The following is a 16299-nucleotide window of genomic DNA, read 5'->3' on the forward strand; positions in this document are numbered from 1 at the left end:
GCAGAGGACGAGGGCACGGGCTCTGCCGGGCCTGTAGGGGAGGGAGCGCAGGGGCTCTCTGCCTTGCCCGCCGGCACGGGCCTTGCCTGCGCCCGTCTTCCTCCTCCCGAGACGGACCAGGCACAGAGGAGCATCAGGGGAAAGCGGTCATCTTACGGGCCTCGGAAAGCGTCCGCGGCCGAATGGTCGTCGATTGTCGCTGCGCTGCGGCTGCACCGAGGGAGGTAAGCAGGGCCGCGCGATCCACCGGCGGGTACCGGGGAAAGTCCCGAGGAGGGCGGTGGTGCCTGCGGGGCAGGTGGCAGGACCGGCGGGTCCCTGTCGGAAGACTGGAGCGGCGGGGCCGCGGCGCCGTGCCGCAGCCAGGCGGCGGGGGCTCGGCGGGGCTTCCAGGCGCGGAGGCGGGGGGGGGCGGTGACCCCGCAGGGCCGTAAGCCGGGCGGGCGCCTCTCGCGGCACGGCGGGAGCGGCGGTGGCGGGGCTGCCGGGCGGCCCTGCCGGTGCGCCGGAGCGGGCCGGGGAGTGCGGTGCTGCGGCCCTTGGCTGCCGAGCGGCTGCGTGGGGTTCCCCGGTCTGTGCCGGGGGCTGCAGGTTTCGCAGCCGCGTTGCTCTCGGGCGCGCGCGGCGCGGCCCGAGCTGTGGGCTTGTTGCCGGTATCGTGTGGTTGGCTGCGGGCTTCCGGCTCGGGCGCTACGCATGCGCATTGTGGCGCTGGGCCGCGCTCACCGCCTTGCCCGGCGAGCGGCCGGCGGTCCTGCCGGCGGGCACCACCGGTATCGGCCGCGCGATGCTGCGGGGCCTGCGGGGCGGGGCCGCCGCGCCCGCTGCCACCTCCCCGTGAGGAAAGGCCGCTGCCGCCCCCCGGGCGCGGGGCCGGCGGGCACGCTCTCCCCCTCTGCCCTGCTCCCTGACCCCGTTTTCCTTGCACCGCATCCCTGCAGGGCTCTGTGTCCTTTCTTTATGTGTCTCCCCCTCTCTGTTCTTTTCCCGGTACCTCTCTTTCTCTGCTCCTCGGTTCCTCTCCCTCACCTTATTTTTTCTCTTTCTGTTCCTCTGCCCAGCTCCCCATGGCTGTGTTTTCGTTCTCGGTACCCACTGCCCCAGCACGGACTGCTGAGCGGTCCCAGGGAAGGGTGAGTGGACGGGCTCTGAGCCCCAGAGCAGGCGTGTTCCTGGCACTTAGACGCGTTCACAAATAAACCCTCGCTCTGTCTCCTTTGTGCTCGCTGAGTGGCGGTCAGAGAGTCCAGGGGAGCAGGTACACAGTGGGGGTAAGGGGCCATGACTGCAGCTGCGGGCTGGGGCCGGAGGAGCCCCGGAGGGAGCCAGCGAGGCTGATGGCGATGGCCGCTCTGTGTCACAAGGCCGCAGACCCAGGGGATGGTGCTGCTAGGGCACGCCTGCCCGAGAGTGCCGACAGCAGATGTCAGGCCCCGTCAGGGCAGCTCCCAGGGGTTTTCTGAGCTGGTGGAGAGGAAGGAGGAAGAGGGGCAGATGGCTGCCTCCAGGCACCTGGAGGCCTTCCAACCCCCTGGAAAAGTCCGGCCCCACTCACCCCATGCAGCTGCCCTCAGCTCCAGCTCCTCCTCTGAAGCCTGTCCCATAGCCCCACGCTGCCCTCACGGCAGCAAGCTGGCCTGTGAATATGTAGATGCTGTTAGCATCAGTTTGGGGAAAGAGCAGGATCTCCAGGAGCTCCTGCAGAAGGAGGGGTTTGTGCCCGGGGAGAGGGGTGGCCGTCGCTGTGGACAACAGTTGGCTGTTCTTTATGTCTCCCAGGGGCAGCGCTGAGGACTTGGTTGCCAGTTCCTCCCCAGGGGATGTTGCTGACTGCATCTGGCTCAGGTTTGTGTCCTTATTCTCCCAGTTAAAGTGGTTCTGTTAGTTTAATTCCCTGCCCGGTCACGTTGCTGGTACCGCAGATGCAGTAGAAGAGCAGGTGTCGTCCTTTGCGGTATGGGTCACTGTCTTTGCTCAGCGCTTTGTACCCCATAACACGGAGGCAGGTGAGGAAACTCCCCGCTGCTCCTCTGGCCGCCCTTGCGTCTGCTGGGGGTCGCCCCAGCCCCTTTCCCGGGGGATTGCAGGAAGGGCGGTGAGCAGGGCCCTGGGTGTAAGAGCCCCGGCCTCTGCTCAGGGAGCCTGTTCTGCTACAGGGCTGCTGTGGTGCGGGCGCTCTGCTGGTCCGGTCGCTGGCGGCAGCTCTTGGAGCCGGCTGGGCTGCGTGGGCGTCAGGGGTTTGGTCACGGCGAGAAGCGGAAGCGTCAGTGTGAGGGAAGAGTTTCGGGACCGGCCGAGGTTTGGCTGTAGGCGTAGTAAGAAGTACCCTTGTATGCAGTTGTTTTTGTTGTTTCGGGCTGGCGGTTTTCCACTGAGGGTTTGGGGGTGTCAAAATGGTTTAATAGCGTGCCTTTTTTTTTTTTTTTTTTTTTTGATGCATTGCGTTTTCCTGGAATTCCTGACTATGGGAGATGGAACCTTGTTTTTTTTTCCCCACCGTTTTTACTGCGTGCTGTGTAAGTTGCTGATGTCTTGTTCTACTCTGGTTTTTCTCTCTTGATAGGAGTGATGGTGAGATTGTCCAGTGGGGGTTAGGGTGAGCATCTTGTACTTGCCTGTATACAGAGCTTGAGCGTTTCTCAAGAAGGCATCTTCCCCCGAACTTCTCAGAGAAGAGGGTCTGTGTTCTTTGCGCTGGTAACAGTCTCCGGCCGGGGTCTGTCTTCTGTCGTAGGCCTGGGCACGCGAGCCTTCCCGTTACTCTGTTTCTGACTTTTTCATGATGCGCCTGATGAGACGTGTCGTAGTGCCGGTCACGGCAGTTACGTTTCCGTGTTGTTTTTTACCTGTTGTGTGTTTAGCACTGGTTTCTGTGGTTGTAAGGTGCCTGTGTTAGATCTTTGAGCCGCCGTGTTTTTTCCGTCAGCCGACCGCCGCTGTGATTCCTTGAGGGGTTTAGTGGTAAGGAGGCGGTCGGTGGTGCTTGTTCCGTGTGCGCTATACTGCACCATACTATATATGGGGTCTTGATGCTCCGGCGGTTTATTCTTTTGTGGTAGGCGGGTGCATCGGTAGCCGCACCGAGGGTCTTGTGCTCCTCGACTCACCGGCGTACCGCCGACCGAACGCTCCCCGTCTCGCGCGAGAAGCTCCACACGCAGATCTGTCCAGCGCGTCTCGTGTCCGAGAAGGTGACGGGTGGTCCGGTATGCGCCAGGGTATCCGCTGTCGAGCGGTCTGTTCTCACGGAGCCCCCTTCTGGGATGACGACTTCTCTGTGTCCTGTGGATGTTGGGTCTTGGGGCCCGGCTTCTCGCGTGTCCACCGTTGTGGTTGCGGACGTATCTTTTTGTCAGGGGCCACGGCGTTTGACTTCCGGGGTGGAAGGTGTTAAGGGTCGTACGCCTAGGGCCGGGTGTTGCTTTGGTTTTGGTTTTCTGTGATGGCTGGCTGGCTGTTGTTGGAGTCTAGAGGGTATTCCTACGTGGAAAGGAGACCTCCGGAACCATTAAGCTGTTGCTCTGCATCCGGGTGACTCATTCAATGCCGTTTTCAGATGCAGTGAGACGAACCGTGCGCCAAAGGGTTAGAGGAGGGGCGGGGGAGCGGCTGTAAGAAGGCGGGTCGGCACGCGGTGTCAGTGGGCAGATGCGGCCGGTGGCTGTTTGAGCAGCTGACAGGTCTTGGTAGGTTTGTTGTATTCCGAAGGCGCGAAGCAGCGAGCGAAGCGGGGTATTGGCACCGCGGGTGGCTGGGGCGAGGTGAGCTGGCACTGGTGGGCTGCAGCAGCGCAGTTACTTTTCAGGAGTTGTGTTGTTCGTGAAGTTTATAAGCATCCCTTATTGGTTGTGTTTTACAGGTGGTACCCGAGCCTCAACGCAGCAGTTGGCAGAGGTAGGGTGGGTGGATGGCCGAAGTAGAGGAGGAGGAGAGGGGAATGGGCACGGGCAGGCTGTGGTTTTGGGCGGTATCTCAGCACGTGCCTTTTGGTTTGGCTTTTGCAGGTCACGCACGTAGCCTCGGAGGGGCAAAGCCGCTCACCGACCAGCGACCTGAGGAGGCGAGGCGGTTGTCAGCCAGGCTGGAGTCTGAAAGCGGAGCGTCCTGCGGCAGCTTGGTCAAGTGTTTCTGTGCGGTTGTGCAGGTGTTACGCAGCTGCCTTTGGAGTTGGGTGAGCTTTTGAGGTAGTGAGCTAAGGAGCAGCAAGGAGGAGCGTGGGGCTGGTGATTTCTCCCAAGCGTGACGGTATTTCTCTGTCTGTTGCTACCTTAGGTGCCGCAAGCGATGACAGCTGCGGCGTCCAACACAGGAATCGGTGCGGAGCAGTTGAGCAGAAGACCACGTTCCTTTTGAGGAGGAGGGTGTTTGGAGGAGGTCTGTGGTGACCTGTGTGACAACTACCGCTGTCAGCGGTGTGTGTTTTTTTGTTTTGTTTTGTTTTGTTTTTTTTTCTGCAGGCGATGAGGAGGAACGTGGCAACTGCAGGAGTAATCGAGTTAGTTGATGTGGTTTCTGTTGAGGATGGACATGGGTCCCCAGCCCTCTGGAAGTGAAGCTGAGGGACCAGGGACCGTTGTCATGCAGTGCGTAACTTTGATTTCAGTTGGAAAAGAGATTTTCCCGGAATGGAAATCTTTCTCCTTCAAAGAAATTACATTGTACGAACTGCCTGTCGGACTCTGTGTGCTTGGCCGTAGAAGTCATGAGCAGCGAGACTTTTTGCCCTCTTTTGAAAAACAAAACTACAGAAAAGTCAATTTGTTTCCGAAGACCGAAGCACAGCAGGTATTCCCAAAGTGGATGGCGTCGCTGGTCTTTGCATTCTCGGTTGCAACAGTCGAGATACGATTAAAAAATGTTCCTCTGCGTGCTTTGGTACAGCCAGAAGCCTTAGCGCATCTGCCAGTCCTGTTTGGTGTCCTTACCTATTGCAGCCCTGGGGTTTTGAATTTCTTTTTTTTTTTTTTTTTCTTTTTAATGAGTAAAACCATGTGGGGGATCTATATTTCACTGATCTTTTCCTATCATACATGAAACTCTAGAGAAAGTTAAAATTGTATAATTGGCGGAATGACTAATGCAGTTTAAACTTGCTGCCGAATCAGTACAGCGTGTAATTTTTGAGGTGTACTTAAGCGGTCAGGGGTTTCTCTAACTCTTCCAAGCCAGAGGCAGCTGCATGTTACTGGGTTTCTTCCCTGTGTTTTGACAGAGCGCTCTGAAGTACTTCGTTTCTAATCATGTGACATGATAGATCAAGGCGGTGGGGGAGCAGAGTCAAATAACAACTGTGTATTTTGGAGACAGGTGTAAGCATAGATCTAGATGGGGGTGTACAGCCTTGTCCTGCAGCAGCGCTGTAAGGAAAGGCGTCAAACATGAGCAAGAGCAGTTGCTTTTCTGCTAAGAATGTGTTGGAAATCATATCTGTTTGTCTTTCTATAGAGTGTTAAGTATTCAAATCACTCCGGTTTGTAGAGGATGCGTCTGTATTTCGGGCTGGTCTCCTTCCGTTCGACTGCTCTCCTGTCCCTCTTTCTATTGAATTCCTCTCCTTTCTTCTGTGTTGTTCTTCTAATGTGCTGAACTATGGTTGGGGCATTTTGTTTCCCGATGTCTTGCTGTGAGTGTCTGGTGCTGCGCAGCAGCTCCCCCCCCCCCAGCCCCCCCCCGGTTTGCCTGCCAGTTGCTCAGCGCTTTCGCCCTGCCGGGCCAGCTCTGTCTCTGTCCAAGGGCTGCCCCGCAGGCACAGCAGCCACGGCTGTCCAGTGGGGAAAGGGGCAGTTGTTGCTCTGGGGAGCCTGTCTGGGCGTGGTCCGGGACGGGGAACGTGGCAGAGACGAGCGCCAGCAAGAGCCACGGCACCGTCCTTTGGCGGACGCCCCCCACCCCTCTGCTGTGCAGCAGCTGGCGTCGATGATCCAGCGTGGGGCAGGCATCGAGGGTGGATTCTATCTCGTGGGCTGTGGCAGATGAGTGCTCGTCTGTGGGTTATGCTGGTGAGAGGCCTTGGTGCCGGTCATCCCCCACCCATCTCCGGGTCCCCCTGTACCCCCAGTGTCAGAGAAAGACGCAGGTGCTGCTGCCCCGCTGTGACCGCACGACGTTGCTGCGTGAAACGGCGCTCTGTGCTGCCTCCGCGTGGGGGGCTGCGGTACTGCAGCCTGGGATATGGGCATGCGCGCTGGCGGTCCTTTGCGGGGCTCTCTACTACCACCATTTGACTAGGATTGGGTACTGGGGCGTGGTACACGCGCGTGTGCGGTGACACGGATTTGTGGCGCTTGCTGCTGCCACCCTGTGACCGAAAAGCGGTACTGCAGCCCCGGCGGCGCTACCGCGATCCCTACTGTCACCCTGTGACCGAAAAGCGGTACTGCAGCCCCGAAGGGGCTGCCTCGCTCCCTGCTGCCACCCTGTGATCAAACAGCAGTGCTGCAGCCCCAGCGGCGTGCTGCCGCGCTCTCTACTGCCACCGTGTGAGCGAAGATTGGTACTGCAGTCTAGAAGCCGCGCATGCGCTTTGGCGGCGCGTTGCCGCGCTCCCTGCTGCCACCGTATGACCATAGTGCGGTACTGCATCCGGGAAGCCGCACATGCGCTTTGGCGGCGCGTTGCCACGCTCTCTACTGCCACCGTGTGAACGAAGATCGGTACTGCAGCCTGGAAGCCGCGCATGCGCCATGGCAGCACGTTGCCGCGCTCCCTGCTGACACCGTGTGACCGAAAATCGGTACTGCAGCCCCGAAGGCGATGCCGCGCTCCCGGCTGCCACTCTGTGACCGAAAGGCGGTACTGCAGGCACAGCGGAGCTTTCCGCGCTCCCTGCTGTCACCCTGTGACCAAAAAGCGGTGCTGCATCTCCAGCGGCGTGCTGCCGCGCTATCATCTGCCGCCGTGTGAGCAAAGAGCGGTACTGCAGTCTAGAAGCCGCGCATGCGCTTTGGCGCCGGGTTGCCGCGCTCCCTCCTGCCAGCCTGTGACCGAAAAGCGGTACTGCAGCCCCGGCGGCGCTGCCGCGCTCCCTGCTGCCACCCTGTGACCGAAAGTTGGTACTGTAGCCACGAGGGCGCTGCCGCGTTCTCTGCTGCCATCCTGTGACCGAAAGTCGGTACTGCAGCCCCGAAGGCACTTTTCGCGCTCTCTGCTGCCACCCTGTGACCGAAAGGCGGTACTGCAGCCCCGAAGGCACTTTTCGCGCTCTCTGCTGCCACCCTGTGACCGAAAGGCGGCACTGCAGCCCCGAAGGCACTTTTCGCGCTCTCTGCTGCCACTCTGTGACCGAAAGTCGGTACTGCAGCCCCGAAGGCACTTTTCGCGCTGCCACCATGTGACCAAAAAGCGGTACTGCAGCCCTGGCGGCACGCTCCCGCGCTCTCTGCTGCCACCCTGTGACCGAAAAGCGGTACTGCAGCCCTGGCGGCACGCTGCCGCGCTCCCTGTTGCCACCCTGTGACCGAAAACTCGTACTGCAGCCACGAAGGCACATTACGCGCTCTTTGCTGCCACCGTGTGACCGAAAAGCGGTACTGCAGCCCCGAAGGCACTTTTCGCGCTCTCTGCTGCCACCCTGTGACCGAAAAGCGGTACTGCAGCCCCGGCGGCACGCTGCCGCGCTTCCTGCTGCCACCGTGTGACCGAAAGTCGGTACTACTGCCGCGCTCTCTCGGGCTACCGCCTACAGTGGGTGGGCTGCTCACCGCATGCTCTCCCCTTTCTGCCCCGTGGCGGCCCCTTCCCCGCGGGATGTTTGGAAGGGCGGTAGGCGGGACCTGAGGTAGATGAGTCCCGGGCTCTGCCCAGGGAGCTCCTTCTGAGGGAGGTGAGAGCTGTGGGATTGGGCAAACTCCAGCAGCACCCACAGTAGAGAGTGCCCTGGGATGCAGCTTGGGCTTTTTTTTTTTTTTCGTCAGCAATTTCATACGGAGTGTTCAGGGGTGACAAGAGGGTTTTAAAACACACAGCTTTTTAAACTGATTTTGTTGTTGCTGTTGTTGTTTTGTTCTAGGTGCACTGGATTCTCCTGGAATTCTGAACTTCTTGCAGGATGGCAACTTGTTTTTTGTGAGGAGTGTTTGTGACCCCATTTCCCTTCCTAGGACTGAAGGTGAGATTATCGAGTAGCATGAGGTTATGCACCACGTCTGCATCTGTCTATGCCCCCCCCCCGTGCCTTCAGGTGGGGTTTTTCCCATGCCACCCCGATCTTTGTGGCCTTGACTCCCATGTGTGTGCCTGGCCCTACTTCCCATATCCCTGCTTCCCATGGGCCTGCCTTGCCTGCTTTTTTCCACGGTAGGGACGGACAACGACAAGAGTATATGTAAGAAGGCAGTCTTTATTAAGTTGCAAAAGCCAAGATGGCTGAGATGGTGCAGCAGAAAAAGCATATCCTTTTATAACCTTTCTTATCTGTCCACCTGTTCATGCACTAAGGCTGCCAAAATGATTCGCTCAATAGCTCTGTCCATTCACGTCCGTTCACATACTGACTGGCTGGAGCTCCTACTGTATTTCCAACTGTATCTACTGTTCTCTTGCCAAGTTTCTGCTCTGTGGTATTTAGTTGCTCAGTCTCTTCTTGCTGAGTCTCTTATCACTTCCTCAAACTTGTTTACAACATTCTTCATCCACTTCTTCCATCTTTTCAAGGGTATACTGGAATGCCATCAAGGTCAACTTCATCTTCCTCAGTCAGGTTATCCCTGTCAGCTTTTTGTACCCACTTTATGGGTGTGCATAGCTCACACCCTATCCTCCCCCTGTGCACCTGCCTTCCCCCCGCCCCCCGCCATGGGTATGCCTTGCACCTGTCTCCCATGGGCATGTTTTATCCCCCCGCCTTGTCCCTGCTCCATGCACCGGCCTTGCCCCCACCTCTCCAAGCACTGCTGCTCCAGATGTACAGCACTAATAAACTGTTTGCATTCCAAACTTTGCTCTGGCAGTTCCTTGGGCCCCAAATCCCTAAGCTTACCCCCAAAATGCCATCACCAGTAGACGTCAGGGGAAATGGGGGGCACCCAGCAGGGGCACCCCAAAGCCTCATGGTTTCCAACAGGCTTTGCCAAGGGCAGGGGTGGGTGGGAGAGTTGAAAAGCAGCATTACTTTCTACATTTTCTTCCTACATCTCCCTCTTCTGAGCTCCTTGTCCCTGGGTGTTTGTTCTTGCCTGTGGCCCCTGTTCCTGAAGGGCTCCAGGTTTGGCCAATGGGGCTAATGAGAGGGCTGGCCCTGCTGTGGACTATAAAGGGGCTGCCTGAGGGAGCTGGTAAAGGGGAATTGGCTGAGGAGGGAGCTGGAGGTGCCTCCAGCATGGAATGGCTGGTCCCTGTGGTGAGGAAGGATCCCCCTGAGCTGTCCATGACGGAGCAGACCACCAGCACACGTTGCTGGGAGCTTGGTGCCTGCATCGGCTGTGTGTGTGAGCCACTGGCCAGCCTGGCGGTGGAGGGGTGTTGAGAGAAAAGTGTTGGGGTGCTGAAGGCCTGAGCCAGTGCCAGGAGCTGGGGTGAGTCACACGTTCTCCCATGCACATCCCGGTCCATCTCTGCTGTCCTGCCTGCTGCTCCTTCCGCTGCCTGGGAAAGGGCTGCCCAGGGATGGGGAGGGCCGACAATGGCTTTCTGTCCTGGCCCCTTTGCTGTGGAAGCCTGCCAGGCACCCTGCTGCCATTCTGAGGGCACTGGGGCTTCCCCTCAAGCTGCGGGGGGGGGTGGGGTGGGGGGGGTGGGGGGGGTGGGTGGGCAGGCGGGGTGTGGCAGGGCTGGAAGAAAGTGGAGGCTGAGATGGGGTGCGAAGGCAGGGAAACTGTGGAAGTCAAGAGGGGGTGGAAATGGTGTCACTTTTTACATTGTCTTTGTAAGGCTCCCTCTTTCTGTCTTCCTGACCCTATGTGTTAGTTCTTGTCTCTGTTTCTTTTCCCCTATTGCTTTAGAATATTTCCCTGTCCGTCGTCTTGTCCCTGCCTTGTGGTCCTGCTGGTCCCTTTGGCCTCTCTCTCCTGCTCCCCCTCTCTCTTATGTATTCCCCCATCTCTCCCTGGGTTTTTTGCTCAGTGTCCCAGTACTCTTCTCTTTACTCTACTGTCCTGCTCACTGTCCCTCTCCTGTTTGCAGCATCCCGTTTGCTGGCTGCCTGTCCCCCATCTCTTCTCTACCTTCCTCCTGCTTTTCTCTTTCCTGCTGTCCTGCTGCGTTTGGGCACTGAGCCTTGTAGCCAGCTCAATGCCAGGGTTTGTTCTGGGCAGAGGTGAGTAAATTCTGTTCTGTGGAGTCCTCAGTCTAGGAGTTTTATGTTTAAAAAAAAAAAAATTAAAAAAATAAAAAGCTTGTCCTTCCAAAAAAGGGCTAGTCCTTCGTAGGACTGAGGTGTAGACTTGGAGAGTCTCTTAAAGACGTGATCAAAATTAAAGCTGGATTTCACTTAACATTGCTGCTGTTTGTCTTCGCTTTTGCCACTTTCCCCACTGCTCCGTCGTGACTGGATAAATAAAATAATGTCTATCCTGGAGCAGGTTAGGCCAATGGAAAATGTACTTCCCTCTGTTTATTTTCTCTTCCTGCAAGCGTATGTATTCTTCTGTTTCTGTGCGCTTACTAAGAAATGATTCTGTGAGAATTGTATTGTACTCAAAGAGGAAAGAAACTGTGCATAACAGTTCGGGTGTTCTGAAGAAACGGACTGTTTTCACAATAAAAGCTTTATGCTTTTTCAGTCTGTAAGCTTTTAAAGTGTCTTTTAGGGGTATGTGAAAACCTGACCGAGACACTGACATCTGTACTAAGAGTGATCAAGGTTATTTTTTTTTTTCTTTTTTTTTTTTTTTTCCCAGCACATCTACCAGTCCTGATTGGTAGCCTTAGGTATTGCAGCGCTGGGGATTTGTTATTAGGGTGAGGAAAAGGCTGAGGTACTTAAGGTCATGGAGTCAAAGGTCAAGGTTAAAAGGGAGAAGGGTGAAAGGGTCACGGGACCAAAGGTCAACAGGTCATGTGTCAAAGGTCACGGTGGTAAATTTCAAGGTCAAAGGGTCACGGGTCAAAGGCAAAAAAAGTTGCAGGGAAAAAAGGTCATGCGGTTAAAAGCCAAGGTCAAAATATAGCAGTGTCAAAGGTCAAAAGGTCATGGGGTCAAACTCAAAAGGTCACGGGGTCAAAGTTCAAAAGATCACAACTCAAGAGTTAAGGTCAAAACGTCGCAGGGTCAAAATATCACGGGGTCTGTCAAAAGATATCGGAGACAAAGGTCAAAAGGCCACAGGTCAGAGATCAAAGGTCAAAATATCACAGAGTCAAGGTGAAAAGGTCACAGGGCTGAAAGGCCAAGGGTGAAAGGTCACAGGGCCAAGGGCCAAAGGTCAAAGGTCATGGGGTCAAGGTCAAAGGTCACAGGGTAAAGGTCAAAGGTCACAGGGTCAAGGTCAAAAGGTCACGATGTCAAGGTCAAAAGGTCAAATAGGTCAGGGTCAAAGTTCAAAAGGTCAAGGTCAAAGGGGCAAAAGGTCACGGGGTCAAGGTCAAAAGGTCACGGAGCCAAGATCAAAGGGCCAAAAGACACGGGGGCAGTCAAAGGGTCAAAAGGTCAAGGTCAAACGTCAAAAGGTCACTATGTCAAGGTAAAATGGTCAAAGAGTCAAGGTCAAATGCAAAAGGTCAAGGGGCAAAGGTCAAAAGGTTAAGGTTAAAGGTCAAAAAGTCACGGGACGGAGGTCAAAAGGTCGAAAGGTCAAGCGGTCGTCAAAAGGTCACAGGTCAAGGGACCAAGGTTAAAAGGTCACGGGGTCAAGATCAAAGGGTCAAAAGGTCAAGATGCCAAGGTCAAATGGTTAAAAGGTCAAGGGCCAAGGTCAAAGGGTCAAAAGGTCAAGGGGCCAAGCTCAAAAGGTCACAGTCAAGGGCAAGAGGTCAAAAGGTCACGGGGTCAAGGTAAAAAGGTCAAAAGGTCAGAACAAAGGTTAAAAGGTCAAGGTCCAAAGGTCACGGGGTCAAGGTAAAAAGGTCAAAAGGTCAGAACAAAGGTTAAAAGGTCAAGGTCAAAAGGTCACAGGGTCAAGGTCAAAAGGTCAAAGGGAAAAGGTCAAGGTTAAAGGTCAGGAGACATGGGTCTGAGGTAAAAAGGTCAAAAGGTCAAGGGGTCAAGGTCAAAAGGTCAAGGGACCAAGGTTAAAAGGTCACGGGGTCAAGGTCAAAGGGTCAAAAGGTCAAGGGCCAAGCTCAAAAGGTCACAGAGTCAAGGTCAAAAGGTCACGGGGTCATTGTCAAGAGGTCAAAAGGTGACGATCAAAAGGTCACAGGGTCAAGGTAAAAGGTCAAGAGGTCAAAAGGTCAAGGTAAAAAAAAGTCATGGGGTCAAGGTCAAAAGGTCAAGGTAATAGTGTCACGGGATCAAGGTCAAAGATTCAAAAGGTCAAAAGGTCAAGGGGTCAAGGTCAAAAAGGTCACGGGGTCAAGATCAAAGGTTCAAAAGGTCAAGATGCCAAGGTCAAAGGGTTAAAAGGTCAAGGGCCAAGGTCAAAGGTTCAAAAGGTCAGGGGCCAAGCTCAAAGGGTCACAGTCAAGTGCAAGAGGTCAAAAGGTCACGGGGTCAAGGTCAAAAGGTCAAAAGGTCAGAACAAAGGTAAAAAGGTCAAGGTCCAAAGGTCACGGGTCAAGGACAAACGGCTAAAAAGGTCACGGGGTCAAGGTCAAAGGATCAAAAGGTCAAGGGGCCAAGCTCAAAAGGTCACAGTCAAGGGCAAGAGGTCAAAAGGTCACGGGGTCAAGGTCAAAAGGTCACGGGTCAAGGGCAAAAGTCTTAAAAGGACACGGGGTTAAGGTCAAAGGGTCAAAAGGTCAAGGTCAAAGATCAAAAGGTCAAAGGGTCAAGGTCAAAGAAAAAGGTCAAGGTTAAAGGTCAAAAGTCATGGGACAGAGGTAAAAGGTTGAAAGGTCAAGGGGTCAAGGTCAAAGGGTCAAAAGGTCAAGGACCAAGCGCAAAAGGTCACAGAGTCAAGGTCAAAAGGTCACGGGGTCAATGTCAAGAGGTCAAAAGGTCACAGGGTCAAGGTAAAAGGTCAAGAGGTCAAAAGGTCAAGGTAAAAAAGTCATGGGGTCAAGGTCAAAAGGTCAAGGTAATAGTGTTACGGGATCAAGGTCAAAGATTCAAAAGGTCAAAAGGTCAAGGGGTCAAGGTCAAAAAGGTCACGGGGTTAAGGTCAAAAGGCCGTGGATCAAAGGTCGCGGGTCATGGTCAAAAGATCAAGGGATCAAAGATCAAAAGGTAGTGGGGGTGAAAGGTCAAGTTCAAAAAGGTCAAAAGTAGGGGGTCAAAGGATAAAAGGTCACAGGGTCAATGGTCAGGAGGTTATGGGGTCAATGGTAAATCCAAATGTCATGGGGTCAAAGGTCAAGGTAAAAATGTCATATGTCAAAGATCAACAGTCATATGGTCAAACGTCAAAAGGTCAGTTGCCAAGAGTTACAGGTCAGCAGTCAAAAGGTCCAGGTCAAAATGCCAGAGGTAAAGGCTTGGGGTCAAAGGGTCAAAGGCCAAGGAAAAAGTCACAAGGTCAAAGTTGAATTTTAAAAGGTCAAGTACCACGATCAAAAGGTCACAGGGTCAAAGGGGCACGGGTCAAGGTCACAAGGCCATGCTGTCAAAGGTCAAAGTCAAAAGGCCAGGGGTCACATGGTCAAAGGTCAAGGGGAAATGGTCACAGGATCAAGGTCAAAAAGTCACAGGTTCAAAGACCACAGGGTCAAGGTCAAAAGTTTATGGCTCAAGGCTTTGGCCTTGGGTGCTCGGCCGGTGCTGCCGGCGGTGTCAGCTCTGGAGCTGGCTGGATGTGCGGGCACTGGGCTTTGGTCATGGAGAGAAGCGGAGGTGCCTGTCCGAGGTAAGCACTGCGGGACAAGGCAAGGTCCAGCAGCACATAGAGTAGGAACTACCTTTGTACGCAGTTTTTGGTTGTTTTTCAGGTTGGTAATTTTCTGCTGAGGGTTTGGGGGTGGCAAGATGGTTTAATAGTGTGCAATTTTTTTCTTTTATTTTAGATTCATTGTGTTTTCCTGGAATTCCTGACTATGAAAGATGGGACCTTGGTTTTTTCCCACCGGTTTTGCTGTAGGCTCTGTAAGTTGCCGATATTTCAATCTATGCTGATTTTCTCTCTTAATAGGACTGATGGTCACGTTTTCCAGCAGGGGTTAGGGTGAGCACCTTGTATGCATCTGTATACAGAGTTTGAGCATTTTTCAAAATAGCAGCAGCAACATAAAGCATAGTGTATTTCAGGGTCTGAGAAGGCCCATTGCCTTTCCCAGTCACCTGCAGAGCACCACATTGTCCCTAAAAACTGCACCTCGTGGCAAGCTCTTCCGAGTTTATTAGCATCAAGACTGTGCTTATTTTGTGGGCCTGTAGCCCACGTGGGTGTACCTGTCACCCCTGACTCATGCAGCCCCGCCTCCCGTGGGCGTGCCTCGTGCCCCTCCCAATTACCCACCCCATGGGCGTGCCTTAGCCCCCCTTCCCACGACCCCACCTCTCATGCGTGTGCCTTGTCTGCTTTTTGTACCCACTTTGTGGGTGCGCACACCTCACCCCCTTGTCCTCGCCCTGTGCACCTGCCTTGCACCTCCCTCAGGTGGGCATGCTTTGTCTCCCCCTTTGTCCCCACCCCATGTGCCTGCCTTGCCCCCACCTCTCCAAGTACTGCTGCTCCAGATGCACACCACCAATAATCTGTTTGCATTCCAAACTTTCCTCTGGCATCTCCTTGGGCCCCAAATCCCTGGGATTGCATCAAAATTACCCCCATGGTGTGTCAGCACCACCCCCAAGCCCTTTGCCATCCTGCCCCTTGGGGGCATGTTGGTGCTGCCCCTGACCCTCTTGTGGTACCCACCCTTGTGCATGTGCTGGTCCCACCGCTGACCCGCCTCCCTTGGGTGTGCCTTGCCTGTGCCCCTGCTCCATGGGCATGTCTTGCCCCCACCCCTCCAAGTATTGCTGCTCCAAACACACACCACAAATAAACTGTCTGCACCCTGAACTTTGCTCTGGCAACTCCTCAGGCCCCAAATCCCTGGGCTTACCCCCGAAATGCCATCACCAGTGATGCCAAGGGGAAAGAGGGGGGTACTCAGCAGGGACATCCTCAAACCCCGAGGCCTCCATTGGGCTTTCCCAAGGCCAGGAGGGTGGAAAAGCGGTGTCACTTTTTACATTTTCTTCCTACATCTCCCTCTTCTGAGCTCCTTGTCCTTGGGTGTTTGTTCTTGCCTGTGGCCTCTGTTCCTGATGGGCTCCAGGTGTGGCCAGTGGGGCTAATGAGAGGGCTGGCCCTGCTATAGGCTATGAAGGGGCTGCCTGATGGAGCTGGTAAAGGGGAATTGGCTGAGGAGGGAGTGGAGGTGCCTCCAGCATGGAATGGCTGGTCCCTGCAGCAAAGAAGGATCCCCCTGAGCTGTCTGTGATGGAGCAGACCACCAGCATGTGGTGCCGGGAGCTCAGTTCCTGTGTCAGTCATGCATATGAGCTACTGGCGAGCCCGGCAGTGGAGGGGTGTTGAGAGAAAAGCTTCGAGGAGGTGAAGGTCTGAGCTGGTGCCAGGAGCTGGGGTGAGTTGAAGGTTCTCCCATGTGCATCCTGGTCTATCTCTTCCACCCTGCCTGGGAAAGGGCTGCCCAGGGATGGGGAGGGCCAGCCATGGCTTTCTGTCCTGCTCCCTTTGGTGCTGGAGCCTGCCAGGCACCCTGCCACTTTTCTGAGAGTGCCAGGGCTTCTGCTGAAGTCAAGGAGGGAGTAGCAGGGCTGGAAAAAAGTGGAGCCTGGGATGGGGTGCAAAATCAGGGAAAATGTGGCAGTCAAGACAAGCTGGAAGGGTGGAAAAGTAGTGTCACGTTTTTCTACATTTTCTTTCTAAGTCACCGTCTTTCTATCTTCCTGACCCTATGTGTTAGTTCTTGCTTTTGTTTCTTTTCCCTTACTGCTGTAGAATCTTTCTTTGTCCCTTGTCTTGTTGTCCTGCTGGTCCCTTCCATGCCTCTCTCCTGCTCCCCCTCTCTCTTATGTATTCCTCCATTTCTCCCTGGGTTTTTTGCTAAGTCTTTCATCTCTTCTTGCTCTACACCATTATCCCGCTCCCTGTCCCTCTCCTGTTCGCAGCATCCCTTTTGCTGGCTGCCTGTCCCCCATCTCTTCTCTACCTTCCTCCTGCTTTTCTCTTCCTTTCTCTCCTGCTGTCCTGCTGCGTTTGGCCACCGAGTCCGGTAGCCAGCTCAGTGCCAGGGTTTGTTCTGGGCAGGAGCGAGTAA

General features: G+C 54.9%; 1 protein-coding gene across 3 annotated transcripts; it reads left to right on the top strand.

Annotated features, from left to right (window-relative positions):
* Nucleotides 1-879: 879 nt before the first annotated feature.
* On the top strand, nucleotides 880-5107 carry LOC147414956 (uncharacterized). Of its 3 annotated transcripts, XM_086470036.1 has the most exons (5): nucleotides 880-1133; nucleotides 1780-1845; nucleotides 3860-3894; nucleotides 4005-4171; nucleotides 4273-5107. In XM_086470036.1, the coding sequence occupies exons 2-5, from the start codon at nucleotides 1821-1823 to the stop codon at nucleotides 4286-4288; spliced, it is 243 nt and encodes an 80-aa protein (XP_086326162.1). In that variant the 5' UTR covers nucleotides 880-1133; nucleotides 1780-1820; the 3' UTR covers nucleotides 4289-5107. The 3 variants fall into 3 exon arrangements, 2 of the variants coding, with proteins under 2 accessions (XP_086326162.1, XP_086326161.1); XM_086470035.1 differs by lacking the exon at nucleotides 880-1133 and having other exon boundaries at nucleotides 1497-1845; XR_015183775.1 differs by lacking the exons at nucleotides 880-1133; nucleotides 3860-3894 and having other exon boundaries at nucleotides 1497-1845.
* Nucleotides 5108-16299: the final 11192 nt, after the last annotated feature.

Source organism: Leptosomus discolor, chromosome 9 (assembly GCF_034619465.1).
Source record: "Leptosomus discolor isolate bLepDis1 chromosome 9, bLepDis1.hap2, whole genome shotgun sequence".
Classification (NCBI taxonomy): Eukaryota; Metazoa; Chordata; class Aves; order Leptosomiformes; family Leptosomidae; genus Leptosomus; species Leptosomus discolor.

Coding starts and splice junctions, on each gene's coding strand:
- LOC147414956 (XM_086470035.1), top strand. CDS start 1,652: ATGCTGTTAGCATCAGTTTGGGGAAAGAGCAGGATCTCCAGGAGCTCC. Junction 3,895..4,004: donor CAACGCAGCAGTTGGCAGAG/GTAGGGTGGGTG, acceptor TGGCTTTTGCAG/GTCACGCACGTAGCCTCGGA. Junction 4,172..4,272: donor GCAGCTGCCTTTGGAGTTGG/GTGAGCTTTTGA, acceptor TTGCTACCTTAG/GTGCCGCAAGCGATGACAGC.